The sequence below is a fragment of the Ovis canadensis genome, chromosome 21, assembly GCF_042477335.2.
Source record: "Ovis canadensis isolate MfBH-ARS-UI-01 breed Bighorn chromosome 21, ARS-UI_OviCan_v2, whole genome shotgun sequence".
Lineage (NCBI taxonomy): Eukaryota > Metazoa > Chordata > Mammalia > Artiodactyla > Bovidae > Ovis > Ovis canadensis.
This window is the reverse complement of record NC_091265.1, coordinates 21,443,463-21,462,231: the sequence shown is the minus strand read 5'-3', so window position 1 is coordinate 21,462,231 and position 18,769 is coordinate 21,443,463. Positions and strand designations below refer to the sequence as shown.

The window sequence follows — 18,769 nt, the reverse complement described above, 5'->3', positions numbered from 1 at the left end:
GGATCACGGATGTCCACCTCACGGCCTTTCTGCCAGCACTGAGCCGCTGCTCCCAGCTCAGGGTCCTCACCATGTGCGGAAACCTCTTCTCCATGGCTGTCCTGGAGAGTCTCCTGCGTCATACTGACAGGCTCCCTGATTTAAATCTAGAGCTTTATCCAGCCCCTCGGGAGAGTTATAACTCTCTGGGTGTCCTTCACTTGGAGAGACTTGCTCAGATAAAGGCTGAGCTGAGGGTGATCCTTACAAACTTAGAACGTCCCAGGAAGATTTGGGTTAGCCCCAGCCCCTGTCCTCACTGTGGTGATGACATGTGTGGTCACCTGAGTCCCAACACATAATTCTGTAACACCCTGCCTAACCGGTTGCTTCTATCAGAAGTTTTCTTCTGGACACTTGAAAACCGAAATCTAGGACATACATCCATTACGAAGGGAAAACACAGCCCTGATTTCTGATATGAGCCCAGTGTGATTGAGAAAACTTGATCCAGCAAGGGTGCAGGATTCCAAAAGGGTGTGTTGACTCGTGAAATTGATGTGACTTTTATAGAGATGTGTTTATAGAGTCAAATATGAAACTGAATTTCTGGCAGATTCAGTCTGAGACACACACATTTGAGTTATTTCTTTATGCACAGTTGTAGAAATGATCAGAAATAAAAGACCTTCAATGTAAATGATAAAGGCCGTCCATGATATTGTTCTGCTTTCTGTATTTACATCTCATGGATCTCCAGTTACTGGTGGGGTGGAAGCACTCTGTTGCCTATGATCTGAAACTCCATCATTCCCTAGCCATCTTTTTTCTTCCTGGTTTCCTTACTTAGTTCTGTGGGTTAATACAAACAGCAAAGGAAACACACTCAGTGGTCCTCAACAGCACATCCCTGTCAAGAGTGGGTACTTACATGCATATTCCTATGAGAAAAATACAAAAATCATACAGGCATGAAACATGGTTTTCTTACATTTATACCACATTTCAGAAGTATGTCTTTTGAAGGCCAGGTCATGTCAATAACAGTTTCATTCTCTTCCCATACCTACTATTGGTCTTCCCTATCGAGGAAGACTAGTAGAGCATGTTTTGACATCAGCATATCAAGATGTATAACAAAGTGTCTGTAATATACACCATATAACTTACAGTTGGCCATTTCTATCCTCAGCTCCCTAGTCTCTCCATCAATCAGCTGCAGATTCATTATAAAATATTTCTTAAGATTCTCTGGAAAATATTTTCCCTTGTTCCCCCTTCTCATATCTAGATACATACTATTACTAATATTCTCTATGTGGTTTTAGATATGACTGATGGCCTCAAGATATTTAGCTATGTTAGAAGCCTGGGTTCCCATTGTGTAGTGCAGAAGACACTAATTTTATAAAGTAGATGGGTATAAAGTATATAGCTCATTACATTTATGAATTCATAATACAGTGAAGAGAGGCACAAGACATAAACAATTTGAAAACAAGTTAGAACAAAGTAAATAACGATTAGTGAAAATAAATTGTCGTCTGGTGGCAGTAATTCATCCAGTCCACAGGGGAGCTGGAGAAACCAAATTCTGGAGGAATAAGCTAGAAAGAAAAAGAGAAATCCTTCATTTTTGTTTACAAAGTCATAAGCATCTATGAACAGGTAGAATAATTACATCTCAAAGAAACAGGGAAATAAATGCAAGTTACTCCAAAAGGGCTTTTATATCTGTAAGGTGAGAATTCTGAAAGAATATTTTATCATGCTGGCTTTTCCTAACTGTGTGCACAACTATCAGATTTGGAATATCATAAGAAGCCCATTAGGCTGTCTATTGTCACAATGCTGAATAAAATTTGTCTTCAACACTTAACTCCGTGTCTGTCTATGATTTTCTTTGGCACAACTGATGACAGCTCAGGCAGGAAAGGTCCTTCTGAATATCCCCCATATTCCCGCACACCTGAGAATGACCAACCTGGAATCTGGCCACTGCGGCAGAGCTCCATATCAGCCCATGAGCTTTCTTCAGAGACTATTTTTCTGATTGATTGATTGTTCTTGTTTTGGCTGTGCTAGGTCTTCCTTGCTGCGGGCTCTCTCCTGCTGTGGTGCACGTGGCTGCTCTTCATCGCAGTGCTCGGGTTTCTCCCTGTGGTGGTGGCTCTCGTTTATGGGCTCAGTGGTTGCTGCTCATGGGCTTAGTTGCCCTGTGGCATGAGAGATATTCCTGGGCCAGGGATTGAACTGACATCCTCTGCATTGTAAAGTAAATTCTTAAACTCTGGACTGCCACAGAAGTTCCAGGTTTAAAAAAAAAAAGTTTGTACTGAAGTATAGTTAAAACATCGTGTTTTTACTTAAATATAGAATTAAAAATAAACACAATAGGTTAAAGCGTCTGCTTGCAATGCAGAAGACCTGGGTTCGATCCCTGGGTCGGGAAGATCTCCTGGAGAAGGAAATGGCAACCCACTCCAGTATTCATGCCTGGAGAATCCCATGGACGGAGGAGCCTGGTGGGCTATAGTCCATGGGATCACAAAGAGTTGGACACGACTGAGCGACTTCACTTTCACTTTCTAAACACACAATAGAAAATAATTTTAGTTAAATTATTGTCTCATCTTAACTGTAGGACAAAGTGACTCAGTTACACACATATATATTCTTTTTCATCATGTTTATGTTTAAAATGTCACTTGATTACTTTACAATATTGTATTGGTTAATTAAAAAAATAAAATAAAATGTACTTGAGTAGAATCCACTTTAATGCTATTTTATGTAAAGGTCATGTATATACATGAGAGAAATATGGTGAAAGCGATCTTCTCCAAAGTGACTAAGACAGAGAACATCCTTCAGGGAGTCTTCACCTTGGTGGGCAGAGGTGTATAAGAATTGTTCAGGCATCAAATAACTGGGGTGGGTGAGAGGCATGGAAAATTCTTACAGATAGAGAAAGGGTCTCCCTTTGACATTCAACTTCAAAGAAATCCTTGTATGATGTGTCCCAAAGTGGCAGTCATCCCTGAACATAGTAGTATGCTAACACCAATAAGAGCTTCGGTATTAAGTGCAGAAAAGATGTTGGTATTTATGAAGAGAAATAGCAGAATTTTATTTCTGGGCCTAATGGTGTCACCTTGATCAGAGTCTGTGTGGATTTAGCTAGGTCTGAGGAAACAGTAGTCATCTAAATGCAGTAGAAAAGGGGCCAGGGAAATTATTATTTATTTGACTTCTAAGACTCCTGGAAAATGGCTGGGGAAATAGTCATCTGGAAAGTGTCCTTAGTGAGACAAAACAACAACAACAACAACTTAAAGAAAACCTCTGGATGACAGGGTTATTGGGGACTGAAGCAGGCTTATTTCTTCTCTGACTCCAAGTTCCCAAAGAGCCCACAGTGCCCACCCTCAGTGTGCTGTGCTGATCTCAAATCTCTGGGGAAGAACAGCCTCTAAGGTGACAGTGTCTCCTCTGAGCCTCTCTCTTTTCCTTTTTTCCTTGAAATTTATTGCATTTCTTTTTGCGGCCTTGGGTCTTCACTGTGGTTCCTGCTTTCCTCTAGCTGGGGCAAGGGGGCTGCTCTCTAGTCGTGGTGTGCAGGCTTCTCACGGAGGTGGCTTCTCTTGTTGCAGAGCAAACTCTAGAGTGCTTGACTTTGAGTAGTTTCGGCTCCCAGGATTTAGAGCACAGACTCAACAGTTGTGGCAAGCGGGTTTATATGCCTCACGTCATGTGGAATCTTCCCAGACCAGGGATCACACCCATGCCTCCTGCACTGGCAGTCAGACTTTTTATGACTGAACCACAGGGAAATCCTCTTTTACTCTCTTAATATCACCCAGAGTAACGTATTTAAATTTCTCTGTTTCTCAAAATATAAAAATGAAAAAGAAACCTTTATTTTCCATTGTTGGGATCATTCACAATGTCCCTTTAGGAATGCTCAGCTCCAAACTGTCCAGAGCCACTCTTATGCTCACTGAGATTTTAACCTGTCCACCTTCAGAGAAGGCTTGGCTTAGGCCTAGAAAACCAACCACATCCCCCAAAACTCTTCCGTTGCTGCCAGAATAGGCTCAGAATTTCCCATGTTTCCTATGTAATACCTGAGTGAAAATCTCATACAGGAATGAGTGTATTTTGCTTTCTTTAATGACAACACCACTGTTTTCATGAAGCTGTTTTAATTAAAGGACATTTTGCTAATTTTGACTTGACCAAAATTCCCCCAACAATGATTCTGTCAACTTTTGTTCTTTCTTGTCCAAGGGCAGAAATCAATAATCCCTTTCATGCTTGACCCACAAGAATATAACTGTCCATATTAGTAGAATATAGTCAGTATTTGTAAAGTGAATCAGTGAATAGGTCCTTGATTACCTGACCACCCCATCACTCTCTGTTTGGTGATGTGTATATGATTCAATCAACTAATCTAGAGAGGTATGATGATCCAATCAGGGTCAATCCAATGGATGTTCTGTAATCTAATCAGATATACAGTTGATTGGGTTAGCAGAGGGACAGAGGGATGATAGAAAAAGAAAGACTTTAAAAAGTCTCAAGCACTGGAGAAGAGGTGCAGAATTTCCTGGCTCTGGAGACATCAGAGGGGTTCTCACAGGGTTTGAGGTATGAGCACCCCACCAGGCACATTAGAGCAGAAAGTTACCACCCTCATATAAGGTTGCTCTTCTCTTACTAGTGGTTAGCTAATCTTGGACGGTGCCATGTATCTCTAGTGCAGCAAGAGTTATTAAAAAATCAGTTCTTTCCAATGACCATGTTTCAGGTTTAATTTTGCCTCTCTGTAGTTTTACCTGAACTCAAACATTTTAATTAGTGCTTTAATTTCTATCATTTAAAAATATATTCTAAAGACATTAACATATGTATTTAAAATATCGTTTAGGAGTTTTGTTTCATGAATTTAACCTACACAGTTCAGACACAAATGGCATTCATCTTAGGGGTAACTGAGGATGGAGGCTCTGTTGGTCCTCATGACCTCCTCTTCTTATTGAAGTAATGTCTCTGAAACCACCTCAGACCTGAGCAATTTGAAAGAAATGGTCTGAGGAATTCCCTGGTGGTCCAGTTGTTAGGACTCTTCTCTTTCGGGGCTGAAAGTCCATGTTTGATCCCTGGTGGGGGCAGTAATTTTCACAACCTCTGTGGTGTGGCCAGAAAAGAAAAATGGAAACAGAAAGTTCGAGAGAGACAGAGAGAAAAGCTCTGTGCTTACCAGATTCTTGAACACAATGAACTTGTCTCAAATCCCCAGTCCCTAAAAAAAGTGCCTGTTGCTCCCGATAAGTTAGTTATTAATTAAGAAATGCATAATATTGAGAGGATTGTAGTGGAACAGGAGCCAGAGATCATACAAAGCTGCAGGGGGTTTGCAGGAGTTGCAGAGAGGTACTACCAGGCCAAAATGAGATGAGTCATACTGAGTATTGACCTTCAGGAGGCAGTTAGTAGGACCTTATCTTTGGGCAAAAAACCTATCTGACAACTTTAGCTCAGCTGCCACCCTGAATTCTCAGACCTAATTGCTTGCTTTCTCCCCAGATGCCTGAGGACTCCCTTGGCCCACCCAGAAGTAACTAACTGGCAGCTTAGAGTCAGACTTGCCCCATCTGTCCCAGAGCCCAAACATGCATCAGCTCAAAGGCCTGGATCTGAGTGGGGTCACCATGATGGACTTTAGTCCTGAGATCCTCCACATTCTTTGGGAACAATTTGCAGCCACTCCCCAGGAACTGAACTTAGGGTGGTATGATCACAGAGTCCCAACTTGAATCCATCCTGAATGAGTCCATGCATCAGGACTGGGAAACCAATCCATGGTTTCAGATCTCAGCTCAACGTGAATGGAAAGGAAAGATGATACTGTGGGGGTGCAGGACTGCAAGGGGAAATGCAGACTCTGGTTGGTGAGAGACACGGGTTTATAGCATGAGAAACATGAATTAATTTCCTAGAAGGGAATCTTGTATGCATATGGGGCATTACTCTTGGGCAGTGATTGGAAATAAATGGTCACAAATAACGAAACCTGTATTGTATTTGTATCTGGTGCCCTTCATGATACATTATTGTGTTTGTCTGTTTTCACCTCAGGAATCTCCAGGTAGTGATGAAAGCAAACACATAGGATTCTCTATTCTCAGAAATCCCACTATTCCCACTAGTTCTGTATTCTGTCCCATGGTCTGCTCTCTCTAAAGGAGAGGACCAGCAAATACACTTATCTCAGGCCAATGCTTAGGGCTGAAAATGGGGGGAGCTTGTGATGGAATTCCAAGCGGGAGGCTAAAGGCCTGAGAACCAGGGCACTGCTCGGGTAAGTCCAGGAGTTTCATCTCAAGAGCCAGAAGTGGCTATGTTCGTGGGCAAGAAGAGAATGAGAGAAAGAAGACAGTACCTTGTTCCATTCAGGCCCCCAGGAATCGGACGAAACCCAACCGTGTAGGTGAGAGCGGATGTCTTCACTCATTTGATGGGTTTAAATGCTGCTCTCTTCCTGGAACTCCTGTCAGAATCACCCACTCTTAATATCACAGAAATTTAACCAACACAGAGACTGTGAACAAAGGGCACCCAAATGAAGGCTCCTGCTGAAGATTCAAGAGCTGGTATTGTTGACTCTGGGGATGGAGTGGATGTTGGGCTGGGGGATCTTAGGCAAGATCTGCTTCCCCATAAAATGGAGGTAACCATGCAAGCACAGTATCTGTGTGTGCTGTGTGCTAACTCATTTCAGTCAGGTCCGACTCTGTGATCCCATGAACTACAGCCCTCCAGGCTCCTCGGTCCATGGGATTCTCCAGGAAAGAATACAGCAGTGGGTTGCTATTCCCTTCTCCAGGGGATCTTCCTCACCCAGGGATTGAACCTGGGTCTCCCACATTGCAGGCAACGTCTTTACAGCCTGAGCTACCAGGGAAGCCTTATCCTGGAAATCAATAAGATGAAACATGTTAAGCCCTTGGCACTGGACCTGGTATAGAGTATGAGCTCAATAAATGAATCCTTGCCTTCTTTCCCCTTGCTGGCAGACACCCCCAGGAGTCTTCGATCCTCAGGCTTACTCTATATTCCTTTAACAGGAAGGAAAGAAGGAGGGCTCAGCACTTACATGAGGCCGTGAATGAATCAGAATTCCCCCAAGCTGCTTTAGTAGCTGTCACAGGAAGGGGCAGGAGCTGGTCATAGGAAAGATTTCCCTTCTCTCTGGGGACAGACATCCTGAGCTCAGGACTCGTAGGTAACCTGCTGGTACATCAGCGGACAGGACATGAATTAATGTTGCAAGCAGGGCTGTGGGGTTCAGCATCCCATAAACATCTGCTGTAATGTGAATGCATTTGTGCTGGGATTTATATCAACATAAGGACTTCCCTGTAACTCAAATGATAAAGAATCTGCCTGCAATGCAGAAGACCAGGGTTTGATCCCTGAGTCGGGAAGATCCTCTGGAGAAGGGAATGACAAGCCACTCCAGTATTCTTGTCTGGAGAATCCTGTGGACAGAGGAGCTTGTTGGGCTACAGTCCATGGGGTTGCAAAGAGTTGGACATGACTGAGTGACTAACACACATTATATAAACATAGAAGATATATACTGTCTTTTAAAATTATAAAGAAAATTTAGTGAAGGGATGCATATAGATTTGGAGTCTCCAAAGAAAAATATCTTTAAAATGGATTTCAAAGATCATTCAAAAAACAGTTTCTTTAAAAATATTTAGAATAAGATTTCAGAACTGGATTGCAATTATCCTTTTTAAAGTAGACTTTACATTGAAGAGCTGTTTTCTGTTCAAAGTAAAATAGAGGACACGGTGCTGAGAGTTTCTACTAAATCCTTCTCTGTCCACAGGCATCACCTTTCTAACTGTCAACGTTCCACATTCTACTGGTATCTTTGTTACAACTGATGGGCCCACATTGACATATCATCATCATCACGCAAAGAGGAAAGTATTTATGGTGCTTCCCTCTTAGTGTCGCCTGTCTTATGACTTCTAACAAGTATATAAGGACATTGTAAAATCACACAGAGTATCTTCTCTGCCTGTTTATCCCTCCTCCACCTCTATTCCTGGAGAAAGTTCTGATTATTTCATTGTTCTCTGAGTCTACCTTTTGTAAAATGTCATGTAGTTGGGCTCACTGTATGTAGGCTTCTCAGACTGGTTCTTTCACTTAGTAATAGACATTGTGGTTCCCTCCATGACTTTTCGCAGTTTAATACCATTACATTGTCTGTATATATCACAGCTCATTCGTTCTTTCACCTGCTAAAGGACAGCTTGGTTCCTTTCAAGTACTGGCAATGAGGAATAAAGCTTCTCTAAGCTTCCATGTGCATATGTTTGCATGGACAGAATGTTTCAAGTCATCTGAAAGGAGCAAAATTGCTGGATTGTAAATACCAATATGTACAGATTTTTTTTTTCTTAACAAACTACCAAGTTAGATATTGTCCAATAAATGGTAAGGAACAGTGTCCCTGTGGTCTCGTAACTGACCGCAGAGACTGGCAAATCAGTAAATGGTTATAAATGCATGGTCCGTGGAAAACTTATCATCAATCTTTGGTGAAATATTATTATTTATTAAAATCCCAACTTGGGGAAAATCAATTGTAGCCCAGTGTCAATACCACAAATATAAACAGATAGAATAAATAACTCTTCTGGTCAATATATATGTCCATGAATATTACTTATGAAAGAAAACTTCATTTTTTACTATACTTTTTTAGCTTTTCTCAAATAAAAACACTTTCTAATGCTACAGATAGAAGAAGCATCTCTCCCGAACTTCTTTCTCATAAGTGTATATATATATGTACAAACATGTATATATGTATTATTATGGCATGAAAAGAAAGATATCCTACCATATTTCACAAAGCAGGATGAATTTTGAGGGCATTATGCTAAGTGAACTATGTCAGAGAAAGTAAATACTGTATATTCTTTTTTATATATGAAGTCTAAATAACTGAGCTTTGTTTCTTCATGCTTAAACCCTGTCTCCATTTCTCCAATTCATTGTATGTTTGCTCTAGATTTTCTAAAAAGATTATGCCTTTATTTTCAACACTGGTCATGGAAAAGAATCTGATAACAGAATATTCAATAAAATACAGAAAGTTCAGTGGAAATACAAAAAAAATTCCCAGAACTTTGCAATCACCAGTGCTTTCATCTTAGTGATAACCCTCTGGACATCTCGGCATGCTGATCATGATTCTCACAGATATGAATTTCCATCTCTGTTGTAATTACCATATCTTTTACTACATCTGTTTAATTTTCCTGAGAATGGGCAAGAAAAACAATAAAGTTCTGAGGTTTGAAGAATAGATGCTTGCTTCTTGCACAGAAAGCTATGGCAAACTGGGTGAGCATATTAAAAAGCAGGGACACTGCTTTGCCTACACGACTTTGTATAGTCAAGTTATGATTTTTCCAGTAACCATTACATGGCTATGTGAGAGTTGGACCATAAGAAAAGCTGAGCACTGAAGAACCGACTCTTTCAAACTGTAGTACTGGGGAAGACTCTTGAGAGTCCCTTGGACAGCAAGGAGATCAAACCCATCAATCCTAAAGGAAACTGAATTGAAACTGAAGTCGCTTAGTCGTGTCCAGCTCTTTGCGATCCCATAGACTGTAGCCTACCAGGCTCCTCAGTTCATGAAGTTTTCCAGGCAGGAGTACTGGACTGGGTTGCCATTTCCTTCTCCAGGGGATCTTCCCAACCCAGGGATCGAACCCAAGTCTCCTGCACTGCAAGCAGAAGCTTTATCCATTGAGCCACCAGGGAAGCGATCACTCCTGATTCATTGGAAGTACTGATGCTGAGCTGAAGCTCCAGTATTTTGGTCATCTTATGCAAACAGCTGACTCATTGGAAAAGTCCCTGATGCTGGGAAATATTGAGGGAAGAAGGAAAAGAGGGCATCAGAGGATGAGATGGCTAGATGGTAAAACCAGTGGAATGGACAAGAAATTGGGCAAACTCTGGGAGAAAGTGAGGAACAGGAAAGCCAAAGAAATAAGCAAAGGGTTAAGAGATGTTCTTAACAGAAGAAAGAATGTGCAGGATTGGTAAAGTTTTGGATCATAGACAATACAGTGCTTAAAAAAAAAATCAATAACTGGAGATTGCTGAGGTATAAGCTAAAAAAGAGAGTACTAAATCAGGGAAGGCAGCAGTTGGTTTTCAACGAGAGTTTCTTTATTTCTGACAATTGCTTTAGAAGCATCTACCCAGGGAAAATCCCAACATGTGGGTCTCAAACCCACATGCGGCTCCAAAAATTGAGGTGCATATTTGATTGTATAAATACATATCTCAAAAGTCCCAACACTTCCCTGAATCTACATTTCCCCTTGCAATTCAGCATCCCCACAGAACCATCTTTGCTTTCTGTTCACGTTGAGCTGATGTCTGAAACCAAGGATTGATTTTCCATTCCTGATGCATCTACTGCCTAGATTTTAGTTTTCAGATGACCAGAAGTAAACTTTGACAGACACATCCAGCTAGGAGGTGTGTAACAGTGGTACAGAAAGGGCTCCTCGGGATGGAATGTCTTATTGCCCCAGTGAGGCCACAGGTTGGAGCTAAGCCAGATGGACCTTGGATGTCTTAATCCCACATAATCTCAATGAGTTTATCTTGAAGCTGGACGAGTCGGCCTAGGTGGAGGGCTCCAGGAAGGCTGCAGCTCTTCTGAGGAGCAGGATCAAATTCATCATTTAAGTTGCTCAGCCCAGTGGTGTGACTCAGAAGCTTCTCCAGGATGGCCAGAGAGGATGTTCCCACACAGACTGAAGGTCCAAAGCTTGAACAGTGGCTCAGGGCAGACAGGATGGACTCACATTAGGACTCTGTAATCCCACACTGCTCTAAGTTCAGTTCCTGAAGGGTGGCTGCAACTTGTTCCATAAGAATCTGGAGGATCTCAGGACTAAAGTCCATCATGGTGATACCACTCAAATCCAGGCCTTTGAGCTGACGTATGTCTGGGCTCTGGGACAGATGGGGCAAGTCTGACTCTGTAAGCTGACAGTTCGTTACTGCCAGAAGGCCCAAGGGGGGTCCTTGGGCATCTGGGGAGAAAGTAAGCAATTAGGTCTGAGAATTCAGGGTGGCAGCTGAGCTAAAGTTGTGAGATTAGTGATTGGCCCAAAGCCCTACTAATTGCCCCCTGAAGGTCAGTACCCAGCATGACCCATCTCATTTTGGCCTGGCACTACCTCTCTGCATCTCCTGCAAACCCCCTGCAGCATTGTATGATCTCTGGCTCCTGCTCCCCTACAGTCCTCTCAGAATTATGCATTTCTCAATTATTAACTAACTTATTGGGAGCAACAGGCTCTCTTTTAGGGACTGGTGATTTGAGACAAGTTCATTGTGTTCAGGAATCTGGTAAGCACAGAGCTTTTCTCTCTGTCTCTCTCCTGAACTTTCTGTTTTCATTTTTCTTTTCTGGCCACACCACAGAGGTTGTGAAAATTACTTTCCCCACCAGGGATCAAACCGGGACTTTCAGCCCCGAAAGAGAAGAGTCCTAACCACTGGTCCACCAGGGAATTTCTCAGACCTTTTCTTTCAAATTGCTCAGGTCTGAGGTGATTTCCGTTCTTTAATGCACTCTTCACTTACCTGTTTTCTTAGTCATCTGACATAGCTTTCCCTTCCTAAGGAAGAACCCATGCCTGCCCTCACTGGATCCAAACCGCCCCATCCAGAGATTTCCAGTGTGTTGTCTCTGCTCCTCCCCCTTGATTTCCAAGGTGAGGTGATACCACAGCTCAGGATAGAGCCGCAAAGGACCCGGTGTGCTTGACATGCCAGTGCTGTGCTGACTGTTTCCCAGGCAGCGGTCCACCCTCACCTGAGCGTCTGGTCCAGGCAGGTTCAGACAAGGAGGGATAGTCCAGACAGAGGGACTGGAGATGGTGAAATTGGAGGGGGAAATTGGACAACTTCCTGCTGCTGCTCCTCACAGGCAGACCGTGAATGTGGGAGAGATGGGGTCTCTGCACATTGCTCATCTGACTGAGGAGAGGAGCAAACATGGCCAGGATGGACAGATGCCAGATCCAGGTGACCTGCACCTCCCGGATACAGTCCAGCTGCACCATATTCAGGACCTTCGTGATACTGTCCAGGGCCATTGCAGAGACGTCAGCTTCTTACAGCACAGGTGTGTGCAGGCTTTTCTCTAATCAAAGCAGTGGTTTTTCTAGTAGTCATGTATGGATGTGAAAGTTGGATCATAAAGAAGGCTGAACACTGAAGAACTGATGCTTTCAAACTGTGGTGCTTGAGAAGACTCTTGAGAGTCCCTTGAACTACAAGGAGATCAAACCCGTCCATCACAAAGGAAATCAACCCTGAATATTCATCGCAAGCACTGATGCTGAAGCTGAAACTCCAGTACTTTGGATACCTGATTGGAAGAGCCGACTCATTGTAAAAGACCGTGATGCCTATACACCCATGGTTGATTCATGTCAATGTATGGCAAACACAACTACAACATTGTAGTTAGCCCCCAATTAAAATAAATAAATTAATTAAAATTATAATAACTAATCATAAATACCATTAAATATATACCATTATGCAAAAAAAAGAAAAAATAAACCCTGATCCTGGGAAAGATTGAGGGCAGGAGGAGAAGGGGTTGACAAAGGATGAGATGGTTGGATGGCATCACCAACTCAATGGACATGAATTTGAGCAAACTGTGGGAGATGGTGAAGGACAGGGAAGCCTGGCGTACTGCATTCCTTGCGGTCACAAAGAGACGGACTCGACAGAGCAACTGAACAGCAACTCAGTTCTACTTCCAGTCTTCTAGGCTTTTGCTTGGGGATAAATATTTTACTTGTCATTTCAGTAAACAAAGGATGTTCCAGAAAAAGGCTGTTATCCACTGCAGTCTCCCCAAACAGTTTGCCCTGAGTTCAAGGAGAGGAAAACAGGATGGTGTCCTGAGGGAGTTAAGATGCATATTATAACCATGACTTCAATAAGCCCAGATTCTTACCACTTTTCACAGAGAAAAGCATGAAAAGGAACTTCCCTGGCAGTCCTGTGGTTAAGAATCCACTGGTCAGCACCAGGGATACAGGCTGGATCCCTGTCCAGGAAGACCCCACAGACTGTGGAGCAACTAAGCCCAAGCACCACGACTACTGAGCACCCAGCTAGAGCCTGGGGGCCATGACCACTGGTGCCCACACCCCGGTCCCACTCTCTGCGATGAGAGATGCCTCCAAAGGGAGAAGTCAACGCATTTCCACTCGAGAGTACCCTGCTCGCCACAACCAGCAAAGGCTGCGCTCAGCAAGGAAGACCCAGCCCAGCCAAAAATGAGCAAACAAAGAAGATTATAAAAATAAATATATTACAATTGTTTTAAAGCATTAAAATCATTAATTTAAAATGTGTCATGTCCATCATCCCCAGTAATCTTCTGATGCTTTCTGAATGTTTATTCAGCCTGTGACCTTATGTACTCTGGCTCCCCTTATAACTTTTGAACAGTTCCTCAGCGCCACCTGAGAAGGTACCTTTCTGCTATGATCTTCTGTAAAATCACTGAATAAAGCATATTTTCCATGTTTTAGTTTATTCATTTTATTGTCACTTGCCGTGCTCTTCCAAGACCTTTTCCCAACCCACACACAGTGTCTTGTCCCCACTCACCTGGGTTCCAGGGATTGGATGGAAACTGCCGACTAAAACATGAGTCACCACCTGAAAGGAGAGGCATTTTATTTCATGGGGCTATTTAAGAGCCAAGCCTGGGCTTCCTCGGTGGCTCAGAGGGTGAAGAATCTGCCTGGAATGCGGGAGATGTGGGTTTGGCCCCTGGGATGGGAGATCTCCTGGAGGAGATGGCAGCCTGGGAATCCTGAGAGCTGAGCCCCTGAGCCCTGCCTTCCTCCTGTCCTTCCACAGTGCAGGGGTCAGAAGTGCAGGCCGGGCACGTTCTGGGAAGGAGGGGCTAATGACGTGGAGCAGCCAGTCCCGCAGCCAAAGAGGCAGCATTATGTCTGGGGTTGAGCTGCTAGACTCCTGGCTTCATTCCCATTTGTAGAATAAAAGGGAGCAGCTGTCTGGCAGGCCGTGAGCAGTGCTTCCTGCTTTCCTCCCTGAGTCTTTTCAACCAAAAGATATGTTCAGATTTTCCTAGAGGAAAGGAATCCGCTTAACATTTTGTGGGTGTGAATGAACTGTGAGCAAGTCATTTTGGAAGCACTCAATCTAATCTTAAATTAGATCTTATAAGACTGGAGGTTTATTCCCAGTTCTTGTATAGGTGAAGCTACAGATAAATACATATTTTAGTATTTTAACCAATGTCTTCTTCTATTAGAAAATCCAAAATTTTAGCCTATATTCATCTAGTATTTGTGTTTTCCTGCCTGTTTCTTTAAACAGTTTTTATTTGTATTGTAATATAGCCTGTTATAATTCTGTGGTAGGTCTTCCCTGCTGGTCTAGTGGTTAAGAATCTGCCTTCCCATGCAAGGGACAGGGATTTGATTTCTGGTCCCAGAAGATCTCACAAGCCCTGGGGCACTGAAGCTCACGTGTCACAACTCCAGAGCCACTGCTCTAGGGCCCTGCTCCAAACCCAGGGAAACCACCCCAGGGAGAAACCGAGCACTGATTTGCCCCAGCTCCCTCTAACTGGTAACATGCCCTGCACTGCAAGAAGATGGAGCTCAGTGAAAAATAAGTAAATAAATCTGTTAAAAAAAAAAAAAAAACCAGAGAGAGAGGAGAGAAGTAATAATACTCTGGTAATTTCAGGTAAGGTGTAAAGGGGCTTGGCCATGAATATACCTGTGTCCATCCTTCCCCACACTTCCCTCCCATCCAGGCTGCCACACAAAATTGAGCAGACTTCCATGTGCTCTACAGTAAGTTCCACCAGTGTATTTTTATGAGGAATAAAATATTGCACTAAGATATCATGGATGAAGAGGAAGTCTCCAAATTCAACACTTTCATATACTTGTGTGATACTAATTGTCCATGAGAATAAAAAATGAAAATAGCCAGCAAAGTTTAGAAAAAAAGTTTATACTTTCAGATACATCAATAAACCAAACTAATAAAAATGTAACATAGTGGTAGATGAATTCCCAAGCAGTTTAGTAACTGTGAACTAAAATACTGACACACAGACTATACAAGTCCTAATATATACAATTTGAGTCTGGGTAAAAACATGATTCACTTACAACCTGGAGGAAGGGGCTGGGGCAGAAACCTGCAGAAATTGAGACATGGCCTGAAAACTCAGGGCCCCTGGCTCAGAGGAGGCTCGGTTCAAGGAAAAGCTAATTCAGGTGGAGCGGTTACACATTTTCAATTTCAAGGTTTTGATCAGTGACAGAATCTCATGGACAGATAACGGGATGCACACACACATGGAAATGCCGCTGCCCACATGCTGGCCCCACTTCCAAGGTAAGGAAGGGCCAGCTCCTCGCCTGAGAGAGAAGGGCCAGAGACATCAGGGTCTGACAGCTTTCTTTAAGGCAAGTCTCCTACTTCCAGTCAATCAGATCTCCCCTCCCCAGCTCACTGCCCGAGTCCTGAGGGAAATGTCACAGAGAAGGGGCTCACAGACCCCTGGAGCCCCTCACATGTCTGGCAGGCAGAGGGTGAGGAGAGCAAGCCTTTCCAGTTCAGGGAGCTCAGTCTAGTCCAGGGTGCCCCGCAGCCCAGTCAGCTCAGGGTTTATTCCATGAGGAGTCATTGCATTGACTTTCTCTCAGGGTGAAGGTGGGGTAGATGGAGAGGCCACAAATTACAGCACAAGATGCCTTCTTTCCAAGAGGTCCCACTTTGTATGAAGAGGGAGGGAAAGAAGCAAGGCAATGAAAAGGCATAGAGAGACGAGCCGATGGACTTTTGCGGAAAGTTCTGTCCCTTCAGGTTGTGAACTAAACTCAGTTTTAATCCGAGTCAGAGGAGTCTCCTAGGGACGAAGAGCTGGAGCCATGGTCCTCCGGCTCAGAATCGCCATCTTCATCCTCACTGCTGGGGGCTGAGGAGTGGCTGCCCTCCGGCTCTTCCACATTTTCCTCTGATTTCCATGAGGCAGGAGAATGTTCTCCAGTCGTGTCTGATGATACTAACTCTGCAATCTGAAGCACTGCGTCCTCTCTAAGCCTTCCTTGCAGATTCCCTGATGATGCGGACTGCAGACTCATCCTTCTAATCTTGGGGTTCGGGCCCCCCGTCATGCTCATGTTCTTACGCTTAGCACAGGTCGCCTCTCTGTAAGCAGCATATTCTTCAGGAGACAGAGTCCTGAGCCAGAGATCAAGGTCCACCTTGTACTGTGTCTGCAGTTCCTCCGCCTGCTTCTTATAAAGCTCCTTCTGGTCCTGGGGGACCCGCTGCCAGCGTCTACTGATCTCCACCATGCGCTCCCTCGGGGGCACCACTTTCAGCTCCCTGCTCGACCAGAGATCCTGGTGAAACTTGTGATAGGCATTCATCGGGGGCTTCTTGGGCTCTCTGTGGAATTTCCACTTTATGGGTAAATTGTTTTCTCTGGAAGACTTCACCTTTTGAACATTCTCCTGAAACTGCTCTGGCACTTTCATTTCACTTCTTTGGGGGACACCAGATTTCTCCGGGTTTGGGACTAGATCAGGGTGCTGTGCTCTGAACAGAGCCACTTTCTCCCTAAAATCCTTTTTCTCTTTCTCAAGATCCTGACTGTGTTTCACCCTCAGCTGCTCAGGCTCCTTCCTGTGTTCCTCAGACAGAACCCTGGTCAGCTGCTGGTTGCTTATCTTGGGGTGTTTTTGGATGTACTGGGGTCGCATCACTTGGGAAATGTGGCGGTATGCTGTCAGGGACTTCTTGAACAGAGAAGCATGTTTCTTGTGTTTTCTGGTGTTTTGTTGTGTTTTCTTGTGTTCTTTGGAAGGATTGCTAACATTTTCCTTAGCTTCCAAGACTAATTCTTTCAGCGTGCGAAACTTTCTCACCTTATGGGAAACCTCTAACCATTTGAGTTTGCACATTTCCCCAGAAAAATCTTTAAAAGCTACTTTTTCCCAGTCCATCACTGACTGGGCTGTTTTGAACATGTGCCCGTCACTGGATGGAATGCTTTTCTCCATACTTTCCAGTAACTGCACAATGTCTTCCTTGGACCAGTCATCTTGGCGTTTAGGCATTGCCATTCTAGGTCTTTGGGACACTTATGTGATCCCCGCAGTTCAGACACCTCAGCAGAATCTTCAGCTTCTTCACTCTCAAGATTCAGCAGGTGAGTTATTTCTGAAGTCCTGCACTGTGTGTGATCCTCCGTTTCTGTGGAGAAAGAAAAGGAAAGTTAATCTCCTGTGTGACACAGGAGAGAAGCACAGCCCCCTTGGGATACGTCCCTTCTGTCATTTCATTTACTCTCAAGAATATAAATGAAAACCCACCCATCCTCTGAGTTGAGAGTCCTGTTGAGCATTCTGAAGCTTCTTTTCACAATTAAAAATCCTCAGGCCTGACCCCACCTTGCCTTCCAGTCTCACCACAGTAGGTCTTACACAGAAATGACCAAAAACCTGGGGACTCACTCAAGGGACAAAGGATGAGAGAAAAGAAAGGAAAGTTAAAAATTAAAATGCCTGACAAGCAAGAGGGCTTTAAAATAGCAATGAGATACCACAGCACATGGACAAGAATGGTCAAAATCCCAAAGAAGGACCAAGTACTGAGAGGGTGGAATATCAGGAAATTTGTTTCATTTCCTAAGGTGATGAAAAACAGTACATACCTTCTGAAAGAGAATAAGGCAATTTCTTACAAAACTAAATATCCTCCTACAATGTAAGTCAGGACTCATGCTCCTTTGTATTTGCCCAAATCATTTGAAAACCTATATCCATAAAATAATTTTTAAAAAATTACCTGCAATGGGATGTTTATAGCCACTTTGCTCACAATTAGAAAACTTGAAAATGACCAAGATGAATGGATAAAGAAACTCTAGTACATCAAGGCCAAGAAATATTACTCAGTTCTAAAAAAAAAAAAAAAAAAAGAGCAATCAAGCCATCAAGAGACAAGGAGTATTCTTTTATTCATATCTCTAAGTGAATGAAGCTAAGCTGAAAAGCATACATAGTTCATGACTCCAACTATAATACCTTCCAGGAAAAGAGAAATATATGGGAAAAAAAGAAAAGAGAAATATAAGGACAGTGAAATAAACTTTGCTTCCCAGCAGTTAGGGTGATGGGACTGATGAATAGGTGATCACAAGTGACTTTCAGCAGTCTAACACTTCTAGATATTATAAAGGTGGACCTTGTTACTGTGTATCAGTGAAAACTAACAGAATGCACAACACCAAGAGTGAACACTAATGTGAAACCGTAGACTTCAGGTGATAATGAAGTGTCAGTGGAGGTTCCTAAATCATAATAAACACACCACTCTGAGACATAATGTGACAACGGGGGGAAAACATGCGCTTATTCTGGGAGGTAGGATGTAGACAGGAATTCTGTGCTTTCTGCTCAATGTTACTGTGAATACAATATTCTCTAAAACACTGACACTCTTTAGGATTCTGAGCATAGCTCCCTTCTAAGAAAACTCCAGATGGCCAAAGACTGAATGTACAGTTGAGATAATTGATATAATTCATCTAAGAAACACATAAAAGAAGTACAAAGTGAAGATGAAGAGGGGA

The 18,769-nt window shown here is 43.2% G+C and overlaps 1 protein-coding gene across 1 annotated transcript; it reads right to left on the bottom strand.

Annotated features, from left to right (window-relative positions):
• Positions 1–16,013: 16,013 nt before the first annotated feature.
• Positions 16,014–17,258, bottom strand: LOC138427267 (upstream-binding factor 1-like protein 1). The gene has a single exon (XM_069566616.1). It carries the CDS (start codon positions 17,256–17,258, stop codon positions 16,014–16,016), a length of 1,245 nt encoding a protein of 414 aa, XP_069422717.1.
• Between the last annotated feature and the right edge of the window lie 1,511 nt (positions 17,259–18,769).